Here is a 17,792-nt window from a genome sequence, read left to right on the forward strand (position 1 = left end):
AGCTAAACTGTGCTGCATATAATTTGCTGGTTGTAAAATGTTTAAGGGGGCTGGGGGGGCATGACTCCAGATTTCTTGGGAGAATTTTTTGGGTCAGAATTTGAAAATTGGAAAGCGTCAAAGAAAGATTGAACATCAGGACAACATGAAAGTGCTTTAGATCTTTTTCCAAGTAGTATGCAGCTGAATACAGTAAGTTAACTGTGACACAATGAGCTAGTTGAGCAAATTTGGGATAAGGATTTAAATACCTCCTTTAGTGAAAAACGGTTAGGACCTGACCTAAACCATGTAAGCGTTCGTCGTCAGGCTGCAGTTCCAGTTGCGCAAGTGAAAACGAATGAAACGGTAGCAGTAAAATAAAAACTGAACCGCAAGTTCTCGGTTGTCTTGTACGAGTGTTTCTTGAACACTCGGGCGTAGAAAGTTAAAGCAGGTTCAGTGCTTAGTTGTGGGATTTTTCTCCCAGAGGAATAAAGAAGGCTGCTGGCAGGCAAAGTTGTCAGGGAATCTCCAAAGGTGCTTTTCATTTCTTCTTTTTTTCTTTTTTTTTAATAAAAGACTCAGCAGAGGGCAGTGAGACCTTCAATGGCCATCTGTATTCATGTCCTCCATCAGGACACAAAGCTCTTTTCCTCTGACAAGCTGCTGGAGTTGGTGCCGGTTTAGAGAGTCAGCAAAACCTTCAGGATGCTGTTTAAGAGCCGAACAGCTCCTTCTTTTAATGTTGCCGTTTTTCTCCTTTGTTAGATGTGTAGTGTCAATTCGGTTTGTTTGGATCCTCCACTTATCTCTCGTGGATTTCGTAATAATTGTCAGAACATACGGGTCTTTCACACTCCTCCTGTCATGGGCCACAGAGCATCTGATATTGTTTGTCTACTTTTCTGTTACACAAGCACCAGGATCTTGAAGGTTGCAATCTGATTGGCTCTCAGCACTTCTATGAATGCTAATGTTTTTTGTTTTCATGTTTTCGCCCCCTAATTTGGTCACCAGCCAATTCCTACCCACAAACCAGCTCTCCATCATATGACCGGTACTAACTGCGTACAGTGAAGGTTAACACATGCTTCTTGAGATGCATGAAGGCAGCCATGTCTCTTCCAACTGCTGCTCATGCTGCATTACATGGCAGTGTAATACACTCGGAGGAAGCCCTGTTCGTCATGCACAAGCAGACAGATCTCGGTGATGGCATGACACTATGATAATAAGTTGAATTTATATAGCGCCTTTCAAGAAACCCAAGGACGCTTTACAATTATAAACAAAAAAATTAAAAAAAGGAAAAAAATAATAATAAAAATAATGAATAAATAATAAAAAATAAAAAGTAAAAAGTCCACCAAGTAGGGGTCAGGATATAATTCCCAAGGTGTAGCAGCCACAGTCCCACCAAAAGGCGCACGAAAACAAGTCCCACATCTCCAGCACCGCCGCCGCGACGCCGTCAGCCACATCGCTCGAACACCATGCCGTGGATCCACAAAGCGAGCAGAGAAGCTCCGCCACGCAGAGCGCTGGTGTGTCCCAAACCGCCTGCACAGCCGCCGCGACGCCACCGAGCAACATCGCTCGGAACATCACGCCAATCATTAAAGCGCAGAGCGCTGGACAACCACGATGTCAAATTAGCAACGAGCTCACTGCAGTCCACAGCTGGGAGCGCAGACATCACCCACAGCGAACCAAGGCCTGGAGGGGACCGACGCCCAAAACTGGGTCCGGAGCTACACCACAACCGGCGGACAAAACACTCAAACGAACTACACAAACACACAGAAAAAAAAAAAAGAAAATTGAAAAAGAAAGAAAATTAAAAAAAAAACTCTGGTGAGAAGCGGCAGCCAGAATGCGCACGACGTACTCTCAAACGGAAATGAAAAGATAATAAGATTCATCAAGCGAGCACAGACCGGGTTTTTATTTATTTATTTAAATATTCCCTGTGCTCCCTTCATTTCAGATTTAGTTTGAAGTAGTTGGTGTTGAGTAATAATACAAGTGTTTCCAGGCAAAACAAACCTTGCCTAACAGCACTTATTTTATACCTATATGTTGATAATGGTAATATTTCTCAATCGTCAGCTGTCAGGTTATAGTCCTATGAAAATCCATGACCTTGAGTTTGACATTTCAAAGTCGTCAAAGGTCATGGCGGCAACTGAAAGCCCATATGGAACTTCTTATATGTTGATAATGGTAAACATCTGGCTATCACGAACCATTTTAAAGTTATAGCTGTTTGAAAACCCATGACCTTGAGTTTAGATCATGGTGCCAAATGAAAGGCCATATGGGAGTTCCTATATGCTCATGCTAGTAAACATCTGTCTATCGGCAACCGTTTTTGAATTATAATGGAAAATGTTATTTTGACTGAAAGGCTGACCTTTCCAGTGACCTTGACCCGATTACCCCCAGAATTTAATCAGGTAGTCTACAGACCATTGCCCACCTACCCTGAAAATTTTAAATCAATTGGTGCAACCGTCTAGACGCGAGATTGTTAAAACAGACACACACAAACAAACCGCACTGATTATACAATACCTCGCCCTGCTTATTCCGTCGTGGGCGAGGTAACAAGATCAGCTTGCGTTCATGTGACAGGCTACGGGAAAAGGTCTGTTTATCGTCCATCACTTAAATTCTTTTCCTGTGGATGTATCTGCTTCTTGGCCATGTTTATTGAACTTTTCTAGAAATCTGGATTGTGAGTTTGTCCTTAACTTGGCCAGTCAGTGCGTTTACATGCACATAGAGAAAATCGAATTTCTGCCATTGCTCGACTGAAATCGAAGTTCTAAATGCCATGGAAACACCTTTGCTCGGCTGAAATCGAACCGAACTGGATTTCTCGTAATCGAGCTACGTGACCTAGATTATGCGATTGTAGCCGAGCTACTTAGTGCATGTAAACCCTGTCGAGCTACTTACTTCAGCACTGCCCCTTCCGGAAGTGACGAGACCACAAGCGGGAAACACAACAGCCTCGGTCGGCATGACAACAGTAGTAGAAACGTGCACTTCTGGAGCAATGAGGAGATAGAGTTCATGCTCGTTCAGCTTAAGGAGTTGAAAAAAAATATATATATATCGATGTTGCTGTTCTCGTCGTCGTTCTTGTGAACACGGAACTGATAACTTTGTTTATACTCTTGAATAGCTCTTCTTCATGACGACAACCGGAAGTGTACCAACACGATGGGGCGTGTAGCGCCACCTGTAGCTCGGGTGCACAATGTACCTCACACAATAGCTCGATTTCCTTGTGTGCATGTAGGATAGGATTTCTCTGGCACCCCTGCTGGGACCCTTAGCTCGATTACCGACAGTAGCTCGATTTGGATGTGCATGTAAACGCACTGAGCGATACCAAACCATTGTAGGTGGAGGCTTTTCAAGACTTTTGTCTGTCGAATAAAAACGCACAATCTGGGGTCGTCCCCCCCCCCTCCAGAAACGCGTTTCCGTAATCATCCAGAAGAATATTCAGTTTAGGTTTTTGTTTGACTTTTCTTGCTGTAACTCCGAAGCCCTGTTTTCTGTTTTAATGTAGTTCCTTGGTAGAGTCCTAAACGTCGTCTTCTCAAGGATCGTTGGATAGCTGTATTACCTCAGGACTTCATGAGTAAAATTTCCTTTTCAAACTTTTATAAAGAACGGTAGATAAAGCTGTTTTTTCACTGCAGACCAAAAACAAAGGTGTGTTAAAAACCAGTATTGAAGTGGGCCATGATTATTGGCAGTGGAGGTCTTTATCACCTTATTCCAAAGTCGCATCAGTACAAGCTCACTTTGTCCAGGTATGAAGAAGAAATGCTGGCTAAATTCTTTCAGGATGTTTCACAATGTGCTGCTGCTTTTAAAATTTGCTGGATTATTATTGTGGGATGAGAGGACCTCCATTCAAAGTTCACCCCTTTGGCCTGTTGACCTTTGAAGTTACTCCCTTCTTTCAGGACAAGCTGGTTTGGAGTGGCACAGATATCTGTGGCTAAGAACTGACCCCTCGTAATGATGGGCTCTTGGAGCAGGGATGGGTTTCACTGTGAGAAACGCCATAATGGACCTAACCACGATCATGGACCCCCTTTCACCCCACCCCCTTTAATCTCATTAATCTTTGTAATCCCCACCCCTACAAAAAAAAAAAACCTTCAGTGTTTAAGATTTAATCCATTTTTCATTACTACATAATTCCAGCTGTGATGATAACATTATTGCTTAAAGTGCTGATGACACGTTTTTGACATCTTTGGTGATGTTTTATAACACAAAAAGTAATTCCCGATGGTCCATATATTAATTCACGAAGGCGCCTATTTTACAAGTTATGATAAAAAACGCGGCTATTTGGGCAAATTTGACGGGGCTGCAGCACCCAGGAGATGAAAGAGGAGGAGGAGCTATATGACGTCAGCGAAAGAACCTTCCTCCTAACTTACCAGTTTGTTGTTGATGCGGCAGGTGCTCAGTTTATCATTATTAGTATTTTTATTAGACATTATTATATATATATAGTTATTATGCCTTCGCGTTGTGTTGCCGGCTTTTGCTCCAAAACCTACAAGGATGGGGTAAGTTTATTCAAGTTTCCCCAGAGATCCCGAGCTGTGGGTGAAGCAAGTCAGGCGCACTCGTGACAAGTGGGAGCCCTCACCAACATCCGTCCTGTGCTCTGAACACTTCGATTTGGATTGTTTTGACACCCTTCCCAGCTTAAAAGAATCTCTTGGGTGTTCAGTTCATCACAAACGTGTGTTACTACCATCAGCAGTGCCTACACAGTGTTGCCAGATTGGGAGGTTTCCCGCCCAGTTGGGCGGTTTCAAGTGCATTTTGGTGGGTTTTGAACATATTTTGGGCTGGAAAACTTCAGCAGTATCTGGCAACATATCATAGATTCTATTCGGAAGAGATCAACACAATTCTAGACTCCCAGAAGAGGAAGAGCTAGCACTAGAGAGTTCACTGGCGTTTTCATGCGCCATTTCGATTGAGTAGAACCAGAGTAGAACAGCCAGTGAACCGCAGCGTGTTCTTCCGCTTACGTCACAACGTGGCCGCGAGCCACGGACCCAGTTTTCTTGCGCTGTGCAATTAAAAGTTGGATATTCGCGTAACAACAGCTTCTTTTCACGTAATTATAACAGAAATCAAACATGTTTGCCATGTTGTATAGTTTAAGAAATTGCATAGAGTCATGTTCGTGTCATCAGCACTTTAATATGACCCCAGTTCTGTGCCCTCCTTCCAGTTAACCCTTAATTGCCCTCATGGCAGGTCAGCTCACCTGACAGGCCACCTTGGATTTTGTTTTGTTTCATACTTTTTTGCAGATTTTGCTGTTTTTTCTTCACATTTGAGAATTTTTTTTTCCTTCCCCACCTTTTTTCCCCCCTTGTAGAAATCTCTCATTCAGATTCCCCAGAAGGTAGGCAATACTAAAACCCTTGAATCATCGCAAAAAAGTTTTTGTGCTCTTCTTCTTTTTTTTTTTTTCCCTCCCCCTTCTGTCGTTTGTGGTTTCAATGCAAGGGATGTTTATTTATTTTTTTGTGAACATATCGTACATCTCTTTCCGGTTTTGCCTTTTCACTAACCCCCTGCGTCCGTTGCCCAGCTCGCTTCTCCTCCCCTCGCTTCTCTCTCCAGTGAATAACTCCGATCCCTTTTCCATTCACATCTCACCCTTTTGTTGCAGCTGTTGACTCCAGTCAGTGTTTGTTGTGCCTCTGATCTCATGAATAGGTCTCCTTGTGCCGTAGTCTGTTCTGTTTCCATGCAAATCTCCTACAATGCAGTTAAGTAACTACAATGACCGACTCTTCAAAGCCACACATGCTTCAGATGAAAATGTTCTCTGAAACCTGACAGATCTAGTTCTCTGTTGCCCCTTTTCCACCAAAGCAGTTCCAGGGCTGGTTCGGGGCCAGTGCTTAGTTTGGAACCAGGTTTTCTGTTTCCACTGACAAAGAACTGGCTCTGAGGCCAGAAAAACCGGTTCCAGGCTAGCACCAACTCTCTGCTGGCCCAGAGGAAAGAACCGCTTATGTCAGCGGGGGGGGGAGTTGTTAAGACCAACAACAATAGCAAGACCACGAAAGGTCGCCATTTTTAAGCGACGAGAAGCAGCAGCTGTACAAACGCGAAGTCATCCATTATTATTGTTGTTGCTGCTGCTGCTTCTTCTCCGTGTTGCTGTTGCTTCGATGTTCGCGCCAAGGTTTATGCAAACGCAGCGGCGTAACTGACGTATACAGCGACGTAATGACGTGGCTCCCGTGAGCTATGGAAAAGCAAACTGGTTCTCAGCTGGCTCGCAAGTTGAACGAGTTGTAAGCCAGCACTGGCTCCGAACCAGCCCTGGAACTGATTTGGTGGAAAAGGGTTGTGTGTTACTGAAATGTTCTAATGGCTGAACTAAACCACCTGTATGGGAGCTGATGTGCTGCTTTTGTCTGTGTTCTGGCCTTGTCTTGTCTGCCCTGGGTCTAATCGCCTTCTCAACCTCCTGGAGTCAGTATGCACGCACCTCGCGACGGCTGCCAGTCGGGAATACACACATTTTTAGGAAAAATAATGTACTGAAGGGATGTGGTGATGCACAGTAATATTACTTCAATACAGTGTTTGCAAGACCCTGAAAATTAGATCAAGACGTCCTGATAAATAGGAAGGCTTTCTCCATGTCTACGGTTTCACTTGTGATGTTTCTAATGGAGAACAAGGAACGCAAACCTCAACTGGAACAACTTTAAATTATTCTATCCACGTTCACTGGATCTGAGCAATCACACGCTCTGATTGGCTACTCTACTACAAGGATATCCGCTCGTATACCGTGAGTAGAGAAAAACAAAATGGCAGAGCATGTTGCTGAACCAGCCGAGGATGAAATTAAAAACTTGAAGAAAAAAGCAACAAAATATGGAATAAAAGTATTTGATGGAAAGAGTGTATCTTATTATTTTTCAAGAATTATTATAGCATTTTTCACAAATGTGCTACGGTCGTTTCGCCAGTTTGTTTACATTCTAAGCGGAAATGATTTTTGTCGGACATTTTGCGTGATATTTATCGAATTTGCAAAAAATAAAAATGCTCGGTTTCTCAAAATCCAGTAATGTGGATAGAATACAAGTTCTTCCACTCAATCTCGTCGTGCATGGCTTATAGCCAACTAGGCTACACGCCTCATCGACTATCAGCTCATGTACGACTAGATTTCGTTTAATAACTGTAAATTATGGCATAGTCCTGTTTGTGGAAGCAGTGCAGTTTATACATAAGGAATTAGATACTTCGGTTCATGCTGTTATTGGAAATTAATCAGTGGTGCGACATGACACAATGTGAAGTGGAGGGCCATTACCACCCTGAAATTGATCTCCCCTCACCCCATAGTAGCGCATCCTGCAGTGTTTTTAAATTTCTCTTACACCACACCAAATTGCCAACACTTTTCTTTCTTAAACAATGACCTTAAACAGGTTCTGTTTAATGCTGACGAATGTCCATGAAACTATTGCTGTGTTCACACTTGTACCGGTACGAAAGTGGTATAACTGTATCGATACAAAGTATACCGGTACAGTTTAGTGCATCTGTCCACACTAGCGAGAAATGTTTGCGGTTTTCTTTCATGGTAGTTGAAATGCGCGTGCGCGAAATGTTTCCGTGGTTACCGAGTAACTTCCTTCCGAGAATATATGGCATCCGTTATTTCGAGATCTCGAGAAAACAAAACAATTATTCCGTGATCTCGAGAAAACAAAACAATTATTTCATGATCTCAGCTGGATCACTCTATCTCCGTCGGTAGAGACGAAGCCGGGCCGGTCTTCTGCGGAGGTGCCGCGGACTAATTTTGAAATTATCCCTTATTAAAAGACTTAATGCAATCTCTCCCTAGGTCAACCCCTGATCAAAATATTGCCTTATTAGGTGATCGATTGTTCCAGACATTCTAATGACCAAAGTTGCGTCTATACAGAATGAGAAATAGCCCCAAAGTCAGCATATCACAAGTCTCTTGGCGCACCTGAATGAACCATTTATCAGCTGTTTTCTCGAGATCACGGAATAATTTTGTTTTCTCGAGATCTCGAAATAACGGTTTTGTTTTCTCGAGATCTCGAATTAGTTGTGTTTTCTCGAGATCCTGAATTAATTGTCGTTATCTCAGGATAACAAGGTGAATAAAAAAAAAAAAAAAGGATTATATGAAGGGCCTCTCTCGGCTTACGTACGGATGAAACAACGTGTGTGTGTGTGTGTGTGTGCTTTTTGTTGTCAATGTACAGTCTGTATTTCTGTTGGTCATTTATTCAGTCGAATCGTATAAAACGCGCGAGGCAGTTGAGAAAGAAACAAAGAAAACGAATCTCCGTTCTTCACTATTTTATTCAGCGAAGACATCAATTGAGGTGTGTGACTTTGCGCATTATATTTGTATCGATACAGAACCGCTTCATCTGTCCACACTACAGCGAAGTGCTACAGTATCGATCCTGTACCGGTATGAAACCCATACATTTGTGGGTTTCGTACCGATACAGTTATACTGCTACAGTACCGGTATAGTTGCTAGTGTGGACAGGTGTTGCGGTACGAAAGTAGTTTCGTATCGGTACAAAATCCCTAGTGTGGACAGGGTAAAATTAGTTCCTGTTATTACTTGCGTTAGAGCGGTGTTAAATGGTTCCCTCACTTCTCTCTCTCTCTCTCTCTCTCTCCTTGAAGTTAAGAAGACTAAACAAAAAGCAACAGGTCATGTTACGTCCCGTTCACACCTGCATGAACATTGCGATTGGCTCATGAACGGTCAGCACTAGGTATAGGTGTGAACACAGTCAAACGCATTGATCACTCAGACATTCGGAGGTGGTCTGGGACACACATGGCCATGCCATGAAAGGAAATATCTCACTGCATCTCAGACAGCAATGAATGACCAACTAATCAACCATTTCGTTGCCCTAGATGGGTCCAGATCATAGCTGAAGTTTTAGGCCCTGTCCACACGGCAACGGATTCAGGTGAATCTGATAAAATTGTTTATCGTTTCGGCCTGGCGTCCACACGGCACCGGCGTTTTGGGTGCCCCAAAACGAAATCTTTTGAGAACGGGTTCCAGAGTGGAAAAATCTGGCAATGGCGCCGTTGCGAAGTCGTCTGGATGAGTCGAACGGATTTGTTTACGATGTCACAACCACATGACTGTCAGTGCTTCACGCCGGGTAGAAGTGTAACGAACTCGATGCGAGTTGTCGTCAAATCCTATAACTTGGTTCATGAAATGCGCTTACAAAATATTTTCACTGCTTTCCAAAAACAATCCCGCCAGCAAAAATAAGGGGGAAAAAAAAAAGGAGAGATCTCACCTCTTCAGATGTTGGTTTAAGTCCGACAATACATTCCTCAAAAAGGGCGTAGAAGAACAAAGTAATCCATCAACGTGTAGCATTCAATTTATTCCGGACCATTAAAGAATACTGGAGGATCTCAATGTTGGCGTACCGGCTTCCATCTACCCCCGTTCATTCCTCTTTCTGCGTCTTTCGTTTTACGCTACTTATTAATAATCAAAACTTTGTGGCTAATGCTACAGAAGAAGGGGTTTATGCATATGCGTCTACTTCTATTGTTCTGGTGTCTCCGATGGGACCGTCTTACAGCGCACATAGAGGTGTGGCATGTGTATTGCATCGTTTTCAGCAAGCGTTGCGTTGCCATATGTACCTGATGTTTTACTGATCCGTTGCCCATGTGGACATGATATTTAAAAAAAAAATCTCGTTGTCGTGTGGATGTAGCCTTAGTTCTTGGATAATTGCTCTAAAATTAGTGGGGAAAAAAAATGTCGCTAATGAACTACAGATGAGTGAGTGAGTGAAGGGGTGTGTGCTGCTCCCTGAAGGTTGAAAGGTTTGAGAGAGGAGGCTCGACGGTATATGTGGTGGAGGGACTGTTGCAGCAATGCTTTCTGGCTTACGCTCCCCCGTTCTCTGCAGTGAGGAAATGGAAGTGGTTCACAACCTGAAATCTGTTTGTGTGCTGATGTTTTATTGCCCTTTTATTCTCTTTGTTACCAAGACTGTTGAAGTCTGAACCATGCTCAGCTTTGTTTTAGTACAACTATAGTGTAAGATTAGCTTGGTAACTTCTTAAAATTCTATGATTATACTCAGTGTGCATCTGATATTAAAGTATCTCTGAAAATGCCATTTTAAATCATATATTTTATGATTTGTAGAATCCAATTTTAAAAAAAAATTCCCACAAGAATCATCTGTACGCTCATGGCGTACGTTCACTACACTGAATAGCTAGTTGGCTCGTACACAGCAAGTGTATCTGTCTCGATTTTGTGGTACATTTCTGTAGCCCTCAACCTCTTGCCTGTTGCATATCTAGGGTTACAGTGGAGTAAGCGAGAGTCTGACTCCTTACTCACATCTGTATTGCGGCACCTCGCCAGAGGACAGTACTATTTTTATGATGGTCTTTGGTATGACCTGACCATGAGTAGAACTCTCAATCTTAAGAGGTCCAACTCTGCTCAGCGTCTGAGATCAGACGAGATCAGGCATTGGAGTGGTATGGCCAAAAACAATTTTTTTAGAAATATATATATTTTTGATTTCATTCTCAGTTTATCAATAATGACCACAGTTTTGTTTACCAGGGATCGAAATGGGAATTTGGGAGCACTGGTCAATTTGGACCAGTGTCTCTCAGAGGTACTGGTCCGAATGGAGTAGCACTGATGTATATAAAATTACAAATTTCAAGCCGATTTTAGATATTTATTCATATAATACAACCATATTATACATGAGTGATCAATTTCAACTGTCTATAAACTTCTTCCTCAGTCATCTCATTATCACAATCTTCGAAACCCTCATCCAGATCATCATCTATCGGGTCATACACCACATCATGCTGCGCCTCCTCGTCGTCATCATCTTCCACCTCCTCATTCTGTGTCTCCTGGGGCTCTACATCTCCTGCCACATGCCTGTTGAGCGATATCCGTTTGTTTTGATAGCTGTCAGAAATGTCAAGCCAAGAACTTTTAAACTTCGCGGGGGTCTAATCTATCTGACCAATAGCGGTTCAAGTCACATTTGTCTTCACGGGCAGCAACGAAAATGAACGGGAAGAAACGAAACTTCGCGCAGCCATGCTGCATGTAGCGGTGTATACTGCGCACGTAAACAATATGGCGGCGCCCGCGTCTATGCCAACTTGACAAATGTCTCACAAAATCTATTGAAATTATTGTTAAAAAAAACGGTAAAATAGACCAAGTTCTGCTTAAAATGGGCGAGAATCGTTGATAGAAACCATCGAGGCAGTGAGTAGTTTGATATATATATATATATAGCGTGGCGAGCCAGTCGCCCACCCGGTTGAGTACATGTCACTAGTCGCCTGTACCCTTTCCAACTCGCATTGGCAGGTGGGCGGCTGCCCGTTTCAATCCCTGTTTACATTAGCCAAGTCTAGCGCACATGTTCTGTAGCTATAAGTCTCAGATTAGGCCAAAAAAAAGTGTGTGTTTCAGGTAACATGAAATTCTAAAATAAGGTCGGTAGGTAGGAAAAAGTTGTTTTTTTTTTTTTGTTTTTTTTTTTTTTTGTTCGAAAAAATTAACACAAGTAAACATCTTACAAAATAGTATTTTGGCACAGAATCCTTTATACCACACATCATAAAATAAAAGTGTTTTAAATCTTTAAACGAATAAAAAAATATCGCCAGAGTTTGAGTTATGATCTACGGAAGCGTGTTGCTGCCACACTCAAAAAAAAAATTGGCTTAGAATCAAGTAATTACGTGAAAAGATGTTAACAAAGTTATCACGTTTTTACAATATATTTATCATGTAATAACATCACGTAATTTCATGATACGAAATTATCACGTTATTTCATGATATTTTCATGTAATAACGTGAAAACACCTTATCAAGAAATAACGTGAAAATAACGTCCTAGGCTACTTCCGTTAAAAGCAGACGGCCTAGCCTAGCCTACTGTAGAACTTGGGTCGAGCAAAAACATGGCTGAATCCTGAATGACTCCTATTTGTATAAATAGGGGACTACATAGGCGGCAAAATGTAGTGTTTTTCCCTGCCATGGAAGTGCACTTGTATACTGAAGAGGAAACAATTTGCATTACAGCCTTGAATGAGGATTCAAAATGGCGGCTCAGCTCAGTTTTCCCTTCCTCCTTCAGTATACAAGTGCGCTTCCATGTTTATGCAGGAGGGCTGATAGAAGTGGCGAAACATTTTACTTTTTATCGTTTCTTTCACAACTTGAATGCGTTGAAACAAAAAATTGACAAACTAACGCCGCTTACACTAAAATATCGAGGGAAATTTGTAATAAAAACTTTATGGTCGGCAATTTCGCCACCGAAATTCTCGGTCAGTCGGGTTACCGGAAACGCACTTTATTTATTTATTTATTTAATTTTTTTTATTTGGCCTTATGATGTCATCCTCTTCAAATTTCCATTGTAGGTTTACATTTATGACCACAAACTAAACTCCTATGCAGTGCCACTCATTCTTTCTTTACACAAGTTGTATGCATTTTTTTTTTTTCGCCAGAGTCCCAGATAGTATAGACAGTTTTTGATCCATCACCTCACTAATGCTATTAGTCACTTGGCGGACGAGAGCCGCGGTGTCCACCGGAGGCGAGGCCTGGTCACCTGTTGCTGCTAGCATGTCAGTTTGGCTAGCACTGGCGGTCATGGCGGCCGTCGTCTTTCGTGGTTGTATTTTCGTCTGTTTTGACATCGCTCGTTGTCCCAAAAACCGGTTTTGTGGTATTACTTATTTCAAAAACATCCAGTCAATAAACTAAAATAAAAAAAATATGGACAGTATCGCATATTATGCTGTAATAAATACGGGTGGGAGCGGGAGCACAGTGAGAACATGTCTTCTAGTCAGCCATCTTCACCTGGAAATCCATCCAGTCATGCATTTTTTTTTTTTTTTTTAAATAAAGGTTTATTTTTAATTTTGTTTATTTTTATATAAATATAATATTTCCCTCTGAGATTAAGTGCTTTTGAGTCGGAGGGTAACTTTTAGGCCTGGATATGTCCACATGCAAAGTTAAACCAAATACCAATCTATGTAGCTTAGCCATTTAAAAGAACTTTATTTATCTATTTATTTAAATTCAGAGGTACTTTAATATTATTCCAATACTGTTTAAACTCCTCCTCTCAGGAGCCTGTAGCCAGAGGTAGTAATCCAGGTGTTAGTTCTGTTTAATGGCCAGTAACAAGAACATGAAAAGTGATTGATTAATCGACTAAACTTGTGCCGGTTTTCTTTGAGGAGTCCGTATGAGGGAGAGGGTCGAGATGAGGCCAGCAGGTGAGGACCTCAATTAAGTAATGATCATTACAGTGTTTAAACATGACCTATACATTTTGGCCAAATTGGTTGTAGCTCTTAATTTGTCTCTAAGAATTACTGAATAGTTTCTAACACGTTTTAATGAACTAGAATTGAAGTTTGATATTGTACCTCCAAAGAGAATCACTTGGATCTATAGACTTGAGTTCTTACCTTTTTTTGATTTATTAAATTTTCACCCAGCTAACCACCATTAGATAAACATTATGATGAGTCAATTCAAGGATTATAGTGCACTTGTTTATTTTTTACTTTTTAAATTGAATTAAACTTGAAAAGTATGCCACAGTGGTTTGACTGCATTGTAGCTCTGCTTCATGATGTCACATTTTTATTTTTGAGTTAATCATGTTCCCCTGTGTAAAGTTGAGATGGTAATGTCTGTGTTCTCACATGTATGTGAGCTATGCTTCAGTGGATGAGGTTGTGCAGTCCTGAATCAGCATTGTGCTTGCTGTGTCTGAGCTAACTTGTCGTCCTTTCATTCACCTTCTCCTTTGTTTGTCTCCTCTCATCACCTCTACCCAAGACCCATGTTGAGCACTGCAGAAAAGCTGGAGAAAGGCACCCAGGGATCAGCAGGGGATGAGAACAGGGACTCGGTGTCGTCCTCCTCTCCTGTGTCCAGCACGCCGTCATCCACACAGTCCTCCAAGGACATCAAGCCGCGTTCGCTGCGCTTCACCTGGAGCATGAAGACCACTTCGTCCATGGAGCCCAACGAGATGATGAAGGAGATCCGGAAAGTTCTGGACTCCAACAGCTGCGATTACGAGCTGCGCGAACGCTTCATGCTGCTGTGCAAGTCAGGGAATCCTTCACGTGATGACTTTGTTCAATGGGAGATGGAAGTGTGCAAGTTGCCCCGCCTCTCCCTCAACGGCGTGCGCTTCAAACGCATCTCGGGCACCTCCATCGCCTTCAAGAACATCGCCTCGAAGATTGCCAACGAGCTGAAGCTGTGAGCGTTGAAGCATTATTTGGGGAAGAAGTTAATACCGAATTGTGGCAGATGTGAGAGCTGTAGCCCAGATGTGCGTTAGGAGAAGAGTGGCGCCATCAGAAGTGGGAACAGCGAAGAGTTGAAAGACTGTAAATGAAGCAGGATGGTTAGCACAGTCTGGTGGGGGAGGTTGTGTGTGTATAGATATTTTTGAGGGCCACCATGATTTTTTTTTTTTTTTTTGTGGGAGGTATTTCCTTGGTTTGGTTTCTCTGTCCCCAGATCACTCCCCACCCCAACTGTATTTTGTTGTCCTCTTTTATTTGTGACAATTTTTTGTTTCCAGTTTTGTGGTTTCTCCTTTCTCCTCCGTCATTTTCTGTTTCAACAGTATAGTGATGGAGGAAGGACGTTTCTGTAATTCTCGAACTGAAAAGTGTTTGCTGGTGGTTTTCTTATACTACAAACTCGAACCAGCAACTGTCTCAACACGCTGTAATCCCCATCTCCAAAGTTACTTGATTTTCTTACTTCCAGTTCCAAATTACTGTTTCTGAACAGAGAGGTAAATTGGTGGTTTTGACACTGAATGTACAGCACGCTTAGTGACGGGCAACTGAGACTGAAGTACGACGCACATTTAGTAGAGCCATAGTGAAGTTTGAATATTCACTCATCTTGCTGTGGTTCACATTCTCAGCCTCCACACTCACGTGTACATCCCAGTAACGTGTCGTATCGGATCGGATCTGATCTGAGATGGAAGTGCAGACTTGAATCCTCAGTGCTCTGGAGGTGGATCAATCAGATATCTCACTGCACTCTAAGCCCAGATAATTAGGATTTTTTTTTTTTTTTCCTCCTGTTCCTGCTGCACGGGTCATATTTCAAAAACTAATTAAGGGCCAATTAAGTAATTATTGGTGGATTGTAGTGTAATTAAAAGTTGCTGGTTGGTTTCAATGTGCTGCACTGGAATGAGTCTGTTTTGTGTTGCCTTTTTTTCTGGAGAAGATTATATTATATGAATAAAACAGTTGGATGATTTTGTCGTCTCTTGTTTTGCAAGACGTTTTACTTTTCAGTTAAATGCTCTTGTGATCAGTTTGTTTTAATGGTAAAATATGTGGCATGTGCATGAAACAGTATACGTCACTGAACAAATGCGAGACCATCAGCTCAGGAAATATGCATTATTATTTTTTTTTTTTTAAATAAACACCTTCACATTGGGTCTTTTATTTATGAAGCTGAAAATGAACGACTCACTAATGAAACTCATGAATGTAAACCTTGACAGATGGACTTCAGGTCATATCCTTGCCCTAAGAGGTTTCAATTTTATATGAGGATTGCTTTGTAAAAAATACTTTTTTTTTCCAGTTTCTCACCTGAATTAATGGGAAAAAAAAGGTGTAATTTGTTTTATTTTCATGCCGAGAAAGAAAGCAGTCTAAATTGACACAAGAGTAGGTATTCAATTAGGGCAAAAGAAATGGCACCCTTTGAAAGGGGACCTTACGGTGTGCACGTGGTAGCTGATATTGCAGCAGAGATGGACAGTAATGAAGTATGTTTACTTGAATACTATACTTGAGTAGACTTTGAGTATCTGTTGCAATTTTATTTAGTTCTTTTGAAACCTATGACTTCACTACAGGGTGGCACGGTGGTGTAGTGGTTAGCACTGTCGCCTCACAGCAAGAAGGTCTGGGTTCAAGCCCCGTGGCCGGCGAGGGCCTTTCTGTGCGAAGTTTGCATGTTGTCCGCGTGGGTTTCCTCCGGGTGCTCCGGTTTCCCCCCACAGTCCAAAGACATGCAGGTTAGGTTAACTGGTGACTCTAAATTGACGGTAGGTGTGAATGGTTGTCTGTGTCGGCCCTGTGATGACCTGGCGACTTGTCCAGGGTGTACCCCGCCTTTCGCCCGTAGTCAGCTGGGATAGGCTCCAGCTTGCCTGCGACCCTGTAGAACAGGATAAAGCGGCTAGAGATAATGAGATGAGATTTCTCAGCAGCATTATTTGAACACGGTCAGTTGATTGCAGACTGGAATGATTGCAGTGGCTACATGTACAGTACAAATGAGGCACTGCATGGGGGTGTTGTAGCTCAGGTGGCTAAGGCGCCATACCATAAATCTGGGGACCTGGGTTCGATTCCGACCTGAGGTCATTTCCCGATCCCTCCCCGTCTCTTTCTCCCAATCATTTCCTGTCCTGTCTCTACACTGTCCTATCCAATAAAGGTGAAAAAGCCCAAAAAAAATCTTTAAAAAAAAAATGAGGCACTGCACTGCTGTGTAATATCGTAGTGACATTACATATGTTCACAAAGCTCTGCTTCTAGGATTTTACGTAGCTTATATAGTGTCTATAACAATGATGAAAACATGGACAGCGTAATGTGTCTTAAAAGTGAAGTAACCACAAATCTAACGCCCTTGGTGGCTGGTTCAGGATAATCTGTAGCACCATTCATCCCCATGTGGTGCAGTTTAGCTAAAAATTCCAGAACAGTTGTGCGTTTTGTGATTGATGATAATTTGGTACATTTATAGCCAAAGGCAATCAAGAAAAATTGGATATTGAGCCATCATGACTTTTCAATATATCTTCCATGGCAGCCATTTTTCTAAATGGCCACTAGTGACAACTTTCTCATCAGCATTGGATATAATGATACTGAGGACATGGTTACATTTATTTACCCTATGTAGTTTTTGGGAGTTGCCATTTTTCAAGATGGTGGCCATGAGTGGTATGAAAACTAATCGCAGTAAAGTTGTGTAGACTGATATTGATGATCTCTGTGTCAAATCATACATTTTTATGGTGCAGAATTCAAATTTGAAACTAAATAATTGTCCAGAAGTTGCCTTCTATCTCACAATTCAAGATGGCGGCAATGGCTAGCCTAAAAAATTGTAATTAAAATTTCATGATGGCTCAATGTCCATTTTTTGGAATGCCTTTGGTTATGAATGTACCAAATTACTTGCCTTCAACACTCATCTCATCTCATTATCTCTAGCCGCTTTATCCTTCTATGGGGTTGCAGGCAAGCTGGAGCCTATCCCAGCCGACTACGGGCGAGAGGCGGGGTACACCCTGGACAAGTCGCCAGGTCATCACAGGGCTGACACATAGACACAGACAACCATTCACACTCACACCTACGGTCAATTTAGTCACCAGTTAACCTAACCTGGATGTCTTTGGACTGTGGGGGAAACCGGAGCACCCGGAGGAAACCCACGCAGACACGGGGAGAACATGCAAACTCCGCACAGAAAGGCCCTCGCCGGCCACGGGGCTCAAACCCAGACCTTCTTGCTGTGAGGCGACAGCGCTAACCACTACACCACCGTGCCACCCGCCTTCAAC

At 42.3% G+C, this 17,792-nt stretch overlaps 1 protein-coding gene across 6 annotated transcripts in view; it reads left to right on the plus strand.

Annotated features, from left to right (window-relative positions):
• The window catches only part of mark2a (MAP/microtubule affinity-regulating kinase 2a), an 89,960-nt gene extending 74,507 nt beyond the window's left edge, over window positions 1–15,453 (plus strand). For 2 of the 6 annotated variants that reach the window (XM_060936320.1, XM_060936322.1), the window contains exons 16-18: window positions 5,417–5,443; window positions 13,384–13,422; window positions 13,994–15,453. In XM_060936320.1, the coding sequence (XP_060792303.1) occupies window positions 5,417–5,443; window positions 13,384–13,422; window positions 13,994–14,429 (502 nt within the window). In that variant the 3' untranslated portion in view covers window positions 14,430–15,453. The other 4 variants (XM_060936321.1, XM_060936323.1, XM_060936324.1 and 1 more) reach the window with 4 other exon arrangements.
• The last annotated feature ends 2,339 nt before the right edge of the window (window positions 15,454–17,792 follow it).

Source organism: Neoarius graeffei, chromosome 12 (genome assembly GCF_027579695.1).
Source record: "Neoarius graeffei isolate fNeoGra1 chromosome 12, fNeoGra1.pri, whole genome shotgun sequence".
Taxonomy (NCBI): domain Eukaryota; kingdom Metazoa; phylum Chordata; class Actinopteri; order Siluriformes; family Ariidae; genus Neoarius; species Neoarius graeffei.